The 14,460-nt window shown below is 44.0% G+C and overlaps 1 protein-coding gene across 6 annotated transcripts in view; it reads right to left on the bottom strand.

Annotated features, from left to right (window-relative positions):
• The window catches only part of ZNF638 (zinc finger protein 638), a 54,788-nt gene that overhangs the window by 22,349 nt on the left and 17,979 nt on the right, over nt 1-14,460 (bottom strand). For 5 of the 6 annotated variants that reach the window (XM_066997034.1, XM_066997037.1, XM_066997036.1 and 2 more), the window contains 12 exons: nt 10,934-10,995; nt 10,615-10,653; nt 7,805-8,109; nt 6,017-6,357; nt 4,815-4,961; nt 4,314-4,445; nt 3,953-4,011; nt 3,742-3,785; nt 2,503-2,574; nt 1,529-1,705; nt 1,365-1,436; nt 327-379 (listed from right to left, as the gene is read on the bottom strand). In XM_066997034.1, coding sequence (XP_066853135.1) covers nt 327-379; nt 1,365-1,436; nt 1,529-1,705; nt 2,503-2,574; nt 3,742-3,785; nt 3,953-4,011; nt 4,314-4,445; nt 4,815-4,961; nt 6,017-6,357; nt 7,805-8,109; nt 10,615-10,653; nt 10,934-10,995 — 1,503 coding nt within the window. The remainder of the gene's footprint in view (nt 1-326; nt 380-1,364; nt 1,437-1,528; nt 1,706-2,502; nt 2,575-3,741; nt 3,786-3,952; nt 4,012-4,313; nt 4,446-4,814; nt 4,962-6,016; nt 6,358-7,804; nt 8,110-10,614; nt 10,654-10,933; nt 10,996-14,460) is intronic. The other variant, XM_066997035.1, reaches the window with a different exon arrangement.

The raw sequence follows: 14,460 nt of genomic DNA, 5'->3' as shown, positions 1-14,460 counted from the left end.
CCACATGTCAAACACTGCAGGTCTGTACATGCAATTCCTACATCTCGAGAAAATAAGAGAGTTAGAAAAAATCCACAGAAGGGCAATGAACAGTATAAAAAGTAGTTTTGGTGTAAATGAAGAGTGAACAAACTATGAGGAAAAAAGCCAGAAGTCTATCAAATCAAAAACAGCACAGAGAAAATAAACTAGTCACTGTTTCCCAGAAGAAATTAACAGACAAAGGATTTAAAACCGGAGGTTTTCAGACAGCAGAACCATCACTTGGAAACCTGCACCAAATCTCTACCTACAGCATCCACAGATTCAAGCACTTTTAGACTGACCTTGCTCATTGGTTCTGTTGATTCTTCGCTCTTCACAGTCGCTACAGTAGCTTCTATTAAAAAAAAAAAAAAGTAGGGGTTGTTAATTTAGTAGTTCAGCAGCTTTCTTTAGATGCTGTAGAGCTTTACGAACTCCTTGCACTATCCATATGCTTTATCACTACTGTAGGGGTGAAAAATGATATAATCATTTAATTCACAGAGACAAATTACATTGGTGAGATGCATGCAGCGCTCTGTAAAAGATTTCAAAAAGAATGGTCTTCAGTAAGATTTTTTTAAAAATTTAAATCCTTTGTTTAACACTCAAACACTTTGCTGACATTAAGGCCTTATCAGCTGAATAATCGCAACCACTGTATTTCTTTATGGGCATTCTGGGATAACGTAGGTGCCCAGCACGTGCCCAAACTGTTTCTCTTTTCTTTTCCCTGGGACAAGTCCACAGAAAAATCTTATAGACTCAGAAGAACATGAACAGCAGGAAACAGAGAAACACCAATCAGAGCAGTTAAAGGAGAATCCCTTCTACTGTAAAATGCTTATATCCACCACTATCATGTGCATAATAACTGAGAATTAAGATACACCATGTTTAAAACAAATTCTGTTACTCATCAGTTACAAATATTGGGAAAATAGGATCTACTGAACCAGCTCCTAAGCATGTACTGTAAAGCAACGAGATTAAAAGATTTAGTGGTGAGGCTGTAAACAGAATACACAGACGACCTCACTCCTTTCCTCTGATGAGTTGCAAAAAAACTCCATGTTGCACTGAAAAGGTCTAGGCAAAAATACCATGCTAGCTAAAAATATGTGAATTTTGAGGGTTTTTTGGCCACTCTTCTTCAGTCCCGGTCCCATAAAACTGTTCTTTTATGTTTTGGTCAGTGAAGCTAACCAATTTCCTTCTCTGATATCCTGTGTCATCTTCGTTTCTGAAGAGTTCCTGGCCTCGATACTATTCTGACGTAATTCAAAATAGCAGAGAGGATTAGAACAGAAATGAAAAAACACTGTCAGTTTGTAATTTACCTTGATCAATTAAAGCCTCCTTAATTTCATCCAAGTCCACTGCCGCCACCTGAGGTATCTCTGCAAGTTTCTCTACAAAAAATTTCAAGATATCACAATGTCAAATTCATGTAACTTACAACTAGCAAAGTAACTTTAAAACAGCATTATCGTATCAGAATTACCTTGTAAAGATGCAGGATTATCAGTTCCTTTGGACGGAGTCTCCACCATCTTCACAGGCTCTGTAACCTTGTCTGCTTCCGTAACGCTCTTTGGGTTGGACAGCTCAACTTCCCCAGCTTCCATTTCAGCTTCTGTTGAGATCTGAAGATCTTCAGACTTATTTTCTACTGAATTTGCTGGAAGGTAACGGCAAAATAAAGCTTTTTTTTCTGTTTGATGGATTGCAGTAACTAATTTGCAACAGCACTGTGTTTCTGGCAGAGACCTCCTGCCACAAATGAGCAGAAAATGTGTACATGGGACCAGCTCGTTCCAGCTTCGCCAAAACAACTCTGCAGCTGTCTTTACATGAAGGGGTAAGATGATTTTGCTTCCTCAAAATCATCTCCTTTCCCTGGTTCTTTACTATTCCAGACCTACTAGCAGCATTGATTATCGCTCTTAGCAAAGTCACAAGGTGCAAGAAGTTAGACAGGTGCACGCCTATCTAACAGTCTACTGCATTGGCGAACTCAGTGGAAGGTGTGAAAGGTTTGGACCCACTACCTTAAACATCTCATCTGGGAAGTGGAGGGCAGCAGAACAGCACCTGTACTGACAGCAGTACCTAAAGGGGACCTACAAAAAAGCTGGAGAGACTCCTCATCGGGGATTGTAGCGATAGGACAAGGAGTAACGGTTTAAAACTAAACACGGGTAGATTTAGATTAGATATTCGGAATAAATTCTTCACTGTGAGGGTGGTGAGGCCCCGGGCCAGGCTGCCCCGAGGAGCTGTGGCTGCCCCATCCCTGGCAGTGCCCAAGGCTGGCCCGGATGGGGCTGGGGGCAACCAGGGCTCCCTGTCAGGGAGGGGGCCCTGCCCGCTGCAGGGGAGTGGAACCAGGTGATCCTTAAGGTCCTTTCCAACCCAAACCATTCTGTGATTGTGTGTGTGGTCCAAGGAGAGAGTGAAAGTTCTCATTTGTCTTACCTGCAGTAGTCGAAGTTTTCTTGATCTTACTATCTCTTGTCACCACGGATTTCTTAGTTTTTTCTTTTTTACCTACGTAAAATATCCAAAGATAAGTCAGGAGAAATGCTTCTTTCTTAAGTCTTACATTTGTGTAAGAGTTAAAAAAAAAAAAAAGTAAAGAGTATGAAAATATGTACGGAAATCATTTGATCTGCAGCAATTCAACTGGTATGACAAAAAAGCACCAAAACCCAAAAAATCAGTTAATTCAACAACAAGCTTGAATGAAAGTCACAAAAGTTACTCTGCTTCATGAATTTATTTAGGATTCTGGTGACACAACCCTACTCCTGTAAAAAAGTTCATTTCCTCTTTCTCTTAAATGCCTGTAAGCAATTCACTGTTTCCATCTGAGACAGCTCTGAAAAGCACTGCTATATGAATTTTAATTCTATTTCTACCAACTGGATTCAGAAGTGACCATACCAACAAATGAAAAAAACTTCAAACAGCACCATTCTCATAAGTTTTAGCTGATTTGAATTTTCCCAGCAAAACAAAAAAAATAGTGACTGGTCCCTAATTACGTTCAAAACAAGTGCCCAAAAAAGCCAAAAAATAAACAACAAAAATGATTTGGCTTTCATTTTCAGTGTGTTAGTAACGCCAAAATCTCGTAAATTGTAAATGTAAAATGTAAAATCTCGTTGGCTTCTCATGTATTTGCCACAGTCTGTCCTTTTTTTCAGTAAAGTACTGAAAAGCGTGACATACAGGTGTTTCTGCCAGACTAAGTAACAATACTAACTGAAATAATTTCTGTCTGGATCCTCAGATGACCAGGGCATAAATTTAAAAGCAACTTGAACGTATAAGGATAATAAGACACTGAGAAGCACTAGCACTAACTGCAAAAGGCAATGTTAAATGTATTATATCAAAGGCAACTAAAAGAATTACACAAATTTCATGGAGGATAAAACACCACACGTATCATGAATAGATAGGGGCAAACATTTAAAATTACAGAGTATCAGCATGGGTCTTTATTATTATTATTATTGCTGCTTGACGGGTGTTTCTCAAGGCAGCCAGGTTACATGAAAAAGACCACAAAAAGCTCATTGCTTTCTCATACTTCTCCGGACTTGCTTTTGGTCACTATTAAATAAAGCACTCATAAAAACAAAGAAATGGGAATGAAGAGCAAAGGCAATAGTGAAGGTATCATCAGATACAAAGTAGTCAAAGCCTCACCTGTAACGGATTTAGTTGTCTTAGTGGTGGTGTTCTGATGTTTCCTATTATGAGCAGATGGGGAAAAAAATAAAGAAAAATCAGATTCAAAGACAATTCACGGATATCAAAATAGCTTAAAAAGTTCCATACCAGTAGAACACACAGGTATGAGCACATCTGGTTTCCAATGGTTATCAGTGACATTAAGGGATGTAATGGCAGCACTTACTTTGTACTCGGAGCAACTTTTTTAACAATCCGAGTCCTTTTTTTGATGTTCATTTTGGCCTAAAGCAGACAGAAAGAAGAACTTTTATTGCATCACTTACACTTTGTATTGTATAGGTCGCATCTTTCACTGTTTGTTAAACTGATACCATTCACAGTTAGCAATCTGAACCAAGAAAAACAGAAAGCTCAAATCTGAAATTCACAAGGGGATTTTCATATGTATTTTGACTTGTGTTTATGAAAAGCAATTAAAAAATTATCAACTAAAACAACTAAATATTTTTTTTTAAGAACATTGGTTTTTGGATTAAAATTCCAAGCTACACACAAAATATGTTATTCACCAACATACTGCTTACCTGGCCAGGAGATACTTTTGGCTTTTCTGCTATGCTTATTTTCACCCGTTTCCCATTCACCAGCACCGGCACAGTTTCACCGTATTTCACAGCTGCTATCACTGCTTCTTTGTAGTTCATTTCCAAGTAGGCCTAAAATAAACGGCACTTTCAGTCTTTACTTGTATTGTAGGTACAAGATGCAATTTTCTGCAATTTTTCTTTAGAAAATCTGCTCACGACAGAACTGTGTGTGCTCCCTAAGTTCACGGGAATTTGGCAGAAAAGTTTAGACTGCAGTATTACATAAAAGGGACCTACCTCCTCGAACAATTAAGACTCAGGTAGCATTATAAAATTAACACTCCCAGCTATTCCAAGGTTACTTATGTGATCTTTAACGACAACCTGCTTAGGAAGCCTTATCCAAAAGGACAAGTTGCGGTTACAGATACTACAGGTTTTATTGCTTGACAATTTCTTTTGCATTCTCACACAAACACGTTCTACTGGAAAACTTACCTCGTTCCTAGAGCGAAGTACAATGAGATCGCTAACTTTGCCAAATGGCTGAACAATTTTTTTAATATCCTGATCAGAAAAGCCATCATCGGGTAAATCAGATATTTGAAGGACTGTCCCACAGTTCAGCAATTCCTCCCTCAACAGCTACAAATTAAAAATAGAACAAAAATAAACAACTTCCATGTTAAGTCCAGTACAACGAAGGAAAGACAATCTGCAATAGAAACTGCCCCAGAGTAGACCGACTGCTTAGCTCACTGAGGTGTTTTGAGGCTTTTGCTCTTTAACACAAGGGCAGATCCATAATTCCAATCACAGAATGGCCTGAGTTGGAAGGGCCCTTAAAGATCATCTAGTTCCGACCCCCTACCACGAGCAGAGACAAAAATAACCTTCAGATTATTAGGTGCCGTCGCAGAGGATTATCAAGTAACAGTGTACAACCGTCTTGTCTTTACTAAGTATTAAAAATCTGCGTAACTCCAGCTGTCTAGGCTATATGGGTAAAGAGTTGCCCAACTCCACCACCTTCCTTTCAATGCTATCTATTAGCCTTCAGTACCAGCAGGCAGCGTTCTCTTCCCTTATCATTTAGAGGCTAGGAGCTACCAAGGACAACTGCCTCTACCACAGATACCCAACAGTAACTAGAACAAAAGTCTGGTTTATAGGCGCAGCATGTCCTGGTTTATAGGCGCAGCGTGTCCTGGTTTATAGGCGCAGCGTGTCCTGGTTTATAGGCGCAGCGTGTCCGAGAGATCCCAATGGTCAATACGATGGACTAGGTCGACACTGGCTTAAGATCCTTCTCACAAGAGGAGTAAGAAGTTCCCCTGCCTCACCTTCTGTGCACGACAGGAAAATGAATACTTTCTGCCTCCTATCCTTCGCTTATACTTACACGGTAGCACCTTCCAGCAGAGCTCATCACGCACCATTTATACAAACAAGCGCACAGCAGCACAAGGCCCCAAGCTTAATTGGAATTTCTTTCTGCTGCTGTAACCAACCCTTCTGTAGCGCTTCCCATCTGTTACCAAGTGCTTGCTGTGGTACTTAGCACGAAGCTGCGTTAACACAGCACTCCCTATTGCACAGAATCAGCAAAGAGAACGGTTAATCCTTCTACACACGATCCCCCCGCAATGAGATACAAAGCAAATACTCACAATCACAGAGAGAAATACTGAGAAACTCACCCTATTGTAAGGAGAAGGACGAGGCCCGCTGCTTCCTGCAGGTAAGTCTTCCTCATCCTCTTCCATTTCTTTGTCTTGGGGCGAATCGTCACTTTCAGGAGATGACGAACTTGACCCAGGCAGAGAAAGCATGTCCTTCTTCGCAGCCTTCGGTGAAACACTTGTTTTCAGTGGCTTCTTCATATTTCCAGGCATCTTCCCTAGGAGTCCATGAGAGGGTGGTGATTTTCCCGATCCCGAGGATCCTAGCCCAGCTGCTTGAAGTGATTTATGCTTATTGAACTCCGCTACAAAGCCAGGTCCTAAACTTTTCACTACTGCCTCCAAAGCTGCCTTTCTGTCTGTGAGGGGAAGGGAAAACAAACCCGTTTTCGTTTGTTTTTAAGAGCCCTTACCTACACTGCTGTTCTGGTTTCTACAGTTTCGTTACCTATTCCTGACTCAACCCTGCAACCTGCTGAAGTCAGAGAACCTTACCCACACTCTAGCAGAGGTGGCCTATAAATAATAAACCTCTGTACTATTTTCACTGTGCTGTTGTATAACCTGACATTTTTAGTTAGGCTGGCGTGACATCGGCAATATCATCTGCAAGAAGCCTAATGGCTGAGCGAGGAACGACTGCATAATTTTGCATGTCAGGGAACATAAAAAAAGAAAACAACTTTTCAAGTCTTTGATCTTTCACATACTGATGCACTGCAGTGCTTTTTGGATTGATGCCCTCTGCTAAACTCAGTATCCTTTACTGTCTTGCTCTTTATCACTTTGTCCTACAGATGAATGTGCTGTTTTGAATTGCTCTTTAACAATCTGATACAACTTTTAATTTCCCATATGCTTTCTTTTTGCGGAGATCAGTGAAAAATTTATATTTTGGTTATCAATTGCCTCTTCTACCTATTCTACTACATTAGAATGGTATTTTACTGTTATAAATATCTCTTTGAAAATGCCTGTCCCTTCACAACTCTTCACCTAGCTTCCTTCCCATAAGAGCTCCCTTGCTCTTAATTTCCTTAAAGCACACAAACAACAAAGGCACAGTACACAGATCAAAGAAAAAAGAATGGACCCTTTAAAATTCCTTTGTTTCTCTCTTCAAAATTTAAAAAGGAACAAAACCCTCCAAACATACTTGTATTTCAGGCAGAGACTGAACTCAGAATTAATTACAAGGAACTGAGTTTACTCAGAATTTCCTAGAACACCAAACTGGAGGAAATGAGCTGACTGAAGAGTCACAAAGTGGTACAACAAAATGTTACGAAGTATGTTTCGCTGAAAGGCTTTCAGGTACCACGCCCTTATGTCAACTAAATTATTTATGAAAACTTCACCTTTTCCTCGTAAATTCCACCTCCATTCAATGCAGTTTCTGAGCATCTGTTTTTCTTTCTCCACATCTATACTGCACGTTTGCAAAATTTCTTTTTTTGATGCTGAACAAGAAAGCATCCTCACTTGTTTTCAATTCTTAACTATCTTTACTGGCTTAAAAACTGAGCAAACACTCAGAAAAGAGAGTTGTTCAGCAGTGATTTGGAACCGTTAAACAGTTTCGTCCTTGCCTAGTGTCAGACTTTTTATCTTTCTGAATGCCTGTTTTCTGCTAAGCACACTCCTCACAAAGCAACAGCAAAAGGAGAAGTCGTTTTTAAAAACAGAAATTTGCTGTGAAAAATGACAGATAAACCTCTAGAAATCAACTCTGTCTTCCTGAAATTAAAGGAAGCTTCAATGTGAATGCGTAACATTGCATTTAAATAAGTGGTATCCACCCTGTACCTTGAGATCGGGTTGCCCTCCTGGACCAGTCATTACTGGAAGACCTCGGAGGTCGCGGGCTTGTTCTCAGCAGATTTCTTGACCGCTGTGGTGACCTTGACCTGTGTCTAGGGCTGAGCCGTCGCATCTGCCGTGGGCTTCGACTTCTCGGTCTTGTTGGCCTGAAACGGCCGGGGCTCCTGGATCGCGATCGCGACCGCCGGAGAACATAGCTGGAGCCTGCGACCCTCGATCGCCTGGGGCTGGGACTGGCAGAGTTGGAGCGGCGCTTCGGGGTCTGGTTTTCTTTTCTGTCACCAGCGTTTCTATCAGAATAAAGGCATTCAATGAGTTCCGACACAGCAGAAAATAAATAACCTCAGTCTGTTCAAACAGGCTTTCTGGAGAAATTAAAAAAAAAAAATCAACAATGCTTAGAGCCTAATTTATTAACAAACATGCTTCTATTTCTGTAGTAACCACGTCACCAATATTAAATAGACAGAACTGAAAAGAAGTGAGTGGGAGAGAAATACCTGCATGGAGAGAAAGCTGTAAAGAAAGCCCTGCGGCTTGTAACATCAGAGTTATGAAAAATGAACAGAAATAGGAAAAGAATACATAAAAGAGTAATGAAGAAAGACACTTTCCCTGCTTCTTCCAAATTTACTTGGGAAGGTAGCAACCTTGCACCGTGACATCTGTAAGACTGATTGAGACTGAAAGACGGGTTCCACGGAACTACTTAAATACACATCTAATGCATCCTTCTGCTATCGAGAGACGTCAAGCTGACAAAGAACATGGGATGAGATCCATCGCAGCAACAGTCCTCTTACAGGACTGAACAGATCACAGGAGTAAAAGAGAAAACCTTGAAAACACGCTGAGTATATTCTAAATTACCCAAAATACTTAAGGTAAGCTAGGATAAGTGCTTGGCTGTAGCATGCTGGCCTGCCACTTGGCAATTTTTCAGCCCGTACTGAACCCTGCGATGACAAACATCCCCCGCCTGCCCCAGAACTCAAAGCCAGGTAGAGCAGATGGTGCCCGAGAGATCTCACGTTACAAAAAGTCGCTGATGTAGCACGCCCTTCAGCCAGAACAAACAGCAGAATCCCACCGGTAATTTCAGCACCAAAACTAAGAGACACAGCGGGAAATGACTGACATGGCGTGCATGCCCAGCACACCTAGACCCACTGGGAAGAGAATATGCTGGTCAACCAAAACACAGAAGTCTTAGCACAACATGACCGACGCATGCCAACTGACGGGCTCCTAAGTTTGTTAAAGGCAAGCCAGAGCAAGAGCACTTACTGAGTCACCACGCCCAGCCTTACTATCACTGCTTTAGAGGCCAAGTTCCTCTGAGATGGAACAGGTTCAGGAGAGAGGGCTGCCCCTGGCAGACTGGAGAAGGGGCCGACAAGACCCCTCTGGCCAGCAGCTAGCTGAGGTCGGCTGAAAAACCTCCAGTCCCCTAAATGATGCTCCAACGCGTCCTGCACGGCACGTCCGACAGCGGTATTTAATTAGCAACCTTCAAACACCATGAAAAAGCCACATTAATCCTGTTACTCCTGTGCTCAATAGAAATGGTTGAATGCATTAGCAAAACAAAGCCATTTATAAAAATAAAACAGCGCAAAGCCGTCTACCAGGGGGTTACGGCACCGAGCGAGCTCATCCGCCTTGCCCTGAGCCTGCTCCCGCAGCCCGGCCGTCGGTGCCTGCAGCTGTGCTCTGACTCTGCAGCTGCAGACGTGCTGTCATCAGCAAGGACTCAAGGAAGCACCACCCAAAAAGCCAACTCTTGCCCCACCTGCAAGCACAGATCACTCTCGAAGTGCTAGGAAATGTTTGCCCGGTTTATTGAGCTCCTCCAGTTCGGGGCAGTTCCCTTTATCCCCGGTGTGTACAACAGCAGCAGCACTTGCAGCTCTGCAGCAATTTCAGTTGGAAGTTTTAAAATATAATTACTCTCCATGAAAGCTTCAAAAGTTTGTTTTATTCCCTCTAACATTATATTGCTCTTTGTTTATTAACATGGAGTGACCTTGGATACACTCCGCAAATTAACCTGACCTACATTTTCAGCTTTCTTTTCTTCCAGCTAATAGTCAGCTTCCCACGAAGTATGTCTAATTAATGGGGAGTCACAGGACAAGCCAGCAAAAATGAAAGTCCTATCATTCCTGTTTGTGTTAAAGTTGGAGTAGGTACAAACACTGAAGCAATAAAATAATCTCGCTGAGATTCAAGCAGAATTAGTCTGCAGGCTGTGTTTTTAAAAAACGTAAACAGAAAAAGTTTTAAGCAGAAGAGACATGAGTTCATCAATTCCACTGCTTTTTCAGCCTGGGATCCCATAGCTTCCCAAGGGATCTATGGGCGAAAACGTCTGGGGAATAAGGAGCCAGCACGGGCAAGCCTACTGTCAAATAGACTTCAAGCTGCTAACAGGAGTGGCTTAACTGGAAAAAAAGCTTAAGTCTACAAGTTGGAAATCCCTCAGTTTGATCACGACCGACTGAGGCATGGCTATGAGAAATGCCCACGGCGACGCTGCTGACAGTGCCAGCCTTCCAACTTCCCTACAGCTTGCTCTCATTCTTGTGAAAGAACTCAGGACACCGTGCCACTCACCTTCTCAAAGAATTTAGGGCAAAAACCACGCCAACGCTCCACACCATTTTACAACAAAAAGGCAAGGAAGCCGCCAATACGGCTTGTCAGTGAACAAAGCAGGAAAATCAATCGCGTTAATTACCAAATACTTATAAAAGTAACAAATTAAACACAAGCTGTAGCCAAAAAGCAGTTACCTCTTCGAAGAACGAGACTCGGGGTTCCAGTCGGGGTATCTGTTAAATGTGAAAAACACGACTGTCAGTGAAGAGAGCTACATCTGGGCACAGCTCTGGTCTAACACGCAGCAGCTGTTACAGAGCTAAGCTCCCGTTCAGGACACCAGCAGCACCGCGTGCCACTTTCCTTCACCTAATAGTCTAAAACGAATTTAGAACAGTGCTCAGATACTGACAATCCGAACCACGGAAATCCAGCCAGCATGGTTTGAGGGACCGCGTGCATGCACAGAAAGCACTTTTTAGACTAAATGAACTTTTTAAACAAATTCCTTACTGTTGACGCAACTGGCGGCAGCTCTCAATGTGGGAAGGGGTGTTCTGGTGCAGAATCCAGTCCTAGTTGGAGAGAAGACATCCACAGAAGTCTGATTAGCACGGAAAACGTTAGCATTTGACCACAACCCGTACTGCAGCGCTGTCATACTTTACCTTCCATTGCTAGCAAACGGTACTAACAAATTATCTGCTGTCGAGGTCACATTTCTCACTTCAGATTACCGCTCCTTACACAAACGATGGAAATGCTTAATGATTATGGAAGGCTGCTACAGAACACGGATGAATTTAAGTGGAAACTGTACAAAATGCATCGCATTACATTAATCTGTTACTTCCATCAACACCGTGCGCCGCTGGCACCACATCTCTAACACAAAGGGTTGATCCAGGAGCTGGCTATACTCGAAAACAGGAAAGCCATTAGCGGTCTTCACGAGTTGTCAGGCTGTATGAACACGCACACAGCAAATTAAGCTGAATAAAGCAGAGAACCTGACATAACGTGGCATCTGCAAGCCAAGTACCATTTCCATGGAAGCACGACTTACCAGTGCTTTGAGCACAATCACTCCTAATAGCACGTTACAACTAAAGGTCATTCAAAAGCCCAATGAATCTCGTCACCCGCCGTGAATTTCTACACCCAAAAAGCCTAACGGAAGCCTTATTTGGGGAACAGCTGATGGGACGGGCATTAGACTGATCCACAAGTACAACGCGAGACCTCAGACCCGAGAATTGCTTACGCACAGGGTTAAGGGCAACCACAAACTTAGCTCCCCTACAGGAAGCTATGCACCAAGGCTGTTCTCACAGTCACACGAGTAATACTGGACTAAACTGATGCACGAGTGGAAGCAACTGCTCCGGTTAGCTTGCTCTTCAAGAGCTACTGACTGCTCTGAAATGGTGCGGTACCACGCCGGTAGGGAGCGTGTCAGTAGGGTATCACGTCGGTAGGGATCGTGTCAGTAGGGTACCACGTCATCGTGACAATCACTAAGGCTCCCTAAAGGCCGACTTCCTGCTGCTTCAGTATTTCAGATACAATAATGGCTGAATAATGCAACTGAGAGGCCAAGCTTTATAAAACACCTTGCTGTTCTGAAATTACATGATCCTTTTGAAAGCACGTGCTGGTTTATAACATAAAAGGTTATAAAACATTTAGCGAGCAGTATCTCTTGTTTATTGGAAAAAACGCTGAACACACTGGTTCAAAGAAAAGCTGGTGATGGCTTACTCACAGCACGTGAGGTGGGAGGAATTAATGCGACCACGGTTAGCTTTGTGCGTTTTGCCAGCCCAGAGGACACGGTGAAAACAGCCGCTCCTTGCGCTTACACCCCCAGCCTGCCCGCACTAAAATCTGCTACAAGAGAGCTACCCCAACTATTTATTCTGCACACGTTTTTACAGAAAATACAACCTATTTGAAGCACGTGACTTATTTCCACGTCCTGAAGGAACAGACACACTGCTTAACCATCTCAGGACACCACAAACATTCCCGCTGTCCGAGTACCAGCAGAAGACGTTACTCACAAGCCCTTCTGCAGCAGCCTCCCTAGTTGGACCACGGCAAACAAAGAGTTTAAGTGCAGCTAAAACACCTTGCAGGCTCTAGGACAACGCAGCTGCAGAGCTGCGTGCGCAGGAAGCACACGGCACGCGTGCGAGTGAAAAGAGCAAGCAATTCCCCACGACGAGCTATTTGCGTCCTCGTAACACGCTATTACTGAGCGATGCCATTCGTAAGAATGCTATTTGTCCACAGTCTTAAAGTTAGATTGGAAAAACTGTCACTTAAGGGCTGAAACAAATCAGCTGCCGGAAACAAAAGGCAATGGGGCTTCAGATGCCCCCCTTCCGCGGTCCCGAAGGAAGAAAGCGCACCCAGTGCCCGCGAGGGCCGGCAGAGGCCGTTCTGCTTCCCTGGGCCTTTAGCTCCCGGTCCAGCGGGCACTAAGGAGGTTGGCAGGCCTACAACGAGATATTCTCCTCCCTCACAAAACCTACATTCTTCTCTTCTTCAAGTCTTCATTATGCCAATGCCCTCTTGCGTTTCGTATAATCGCAGCAGCCTCGATTTATGCATATTCCTCCTCCTTGATTAATTCCTCGCCCTTCTCAGTCTTCGGAAAGATTCCGGTCCCTCTGGCGAGCCCGTCCCACCGGACGGATCCTTCCCCCAGATGGATCCTTCCCGGCACGAGGAAGCCCTCAGCCAGCTTTGTACAGCAGCAGCGCTGCACCACGAAGCCACGCTGGCTGGGGGCGCACAGCTCTATTGCCGTTACCTAACCCCGCGGGACCCGCAGGTCTCAGGGTACTTGTGCCAGCCCAGCACCAGTTACAGAAACACCCGGAGCAAAAGGGACCGGGACCGTGTTTTGTCCCTCCACATCAGCAATGTAACCACAAGCCCAACTCCCGTTGTGGGGAACCCCGAGCCCGCAGGACCGTACTCAGGTTAAAGCCCAAGGCACCGCTACACAGACCGGTTAAGGTCGGAGGGGACCTCTGGAAGTCGTCTGGCCCAGGACCCTCGCTTTAAATCTGTTTCAGCTGGAGAGCAACCCTGTAACGTGGTGCTCTACTCATTGGCACAGGGCTTCCAGTAAACGCGATCCCTGCTGCCGCTACCGTCACAGCCGTGCTCTGTTCCAAAAGAACGTGTTTGAAGACAGAGAAACCACACCTTACTGCTGCAGTACAACCACAATTTCCAGCTGAAAGCGAAGCTGCTCTGTGAAGTATTCACAGAACGTTTTCATGCGTCGGGGAGGTTGGAAATACATTTGAAAGCAGAGAACACCGAGGTGAGATCACATCTAACCAAGAACAAAATAATTCTTCCCTGAAAAACCACTGCAGGACACACACACACTTCTAAAAACACCTCCCGGGTCCACAAGTCGTCTCAGAATCAACTGACTTGCCAAATCCATTTTTAAAGCCAAAAGGCCCACCTTCTCCAGCACATGCCTTCTGACAACGCTGCAGGGCTTATGAAATGCTTTTTCCAACAGCAACCTCAGTGGCTGTGGCACGCAGATGGAAGACGTTGTAACTCCTGACTTCTGAGCAGAGCCTCAGCACAACGCCACCTTCAAATCCATATAAATAGCGCTGCCGAAGAGGTGTGCAGGGTTCTTCTCGGATTACAAAAGAACTATAAAATGCACGTACAGGCTGAGCGGTATGAGCTGCACTCAGCGCACAACCCTAGATGATTTTGGAACACCGCAGACCTCTCAAGGCCGTTTCAGCTTTATTCCATCAGACCTCACTAATTAAGCAAAGTTAAATACGTAAGTAAATAAAAACCACAGGGAGAACTGATCGGATGCTTTGGGGAACAGCAGAAGCATTTTTCGACTCCAAGCCAAAACAAAGCCCTGGCTGAGTTTCACTACCGTTACGGGAGAGGCACGCTGGAAGAACGAGGGCGAGAGGGCTGAGATGATGCAGACAGCACGCCTGAGCCACCGACAGCCCCTGCAGCCCCGCAGCCCCTCC

This window comes from Anser cygnoides, chromosome 4, assembly GCF_040182565.1.
Source record: "Anser cygnoides isolate HZ-2024a breed goose chromosome 4, Taihu_goose_T2T_genome, whole genome shotgun sequence".
Classification (NCBI taxonomy): Eukaryota; Metazoa; Chordata; class Aves; order Anseriformes; family Anatidae; genus Anser; species Anser cygnoides.
This window is presented reverse-complemented; position numbering and strand designations above follow the sequence as displayed.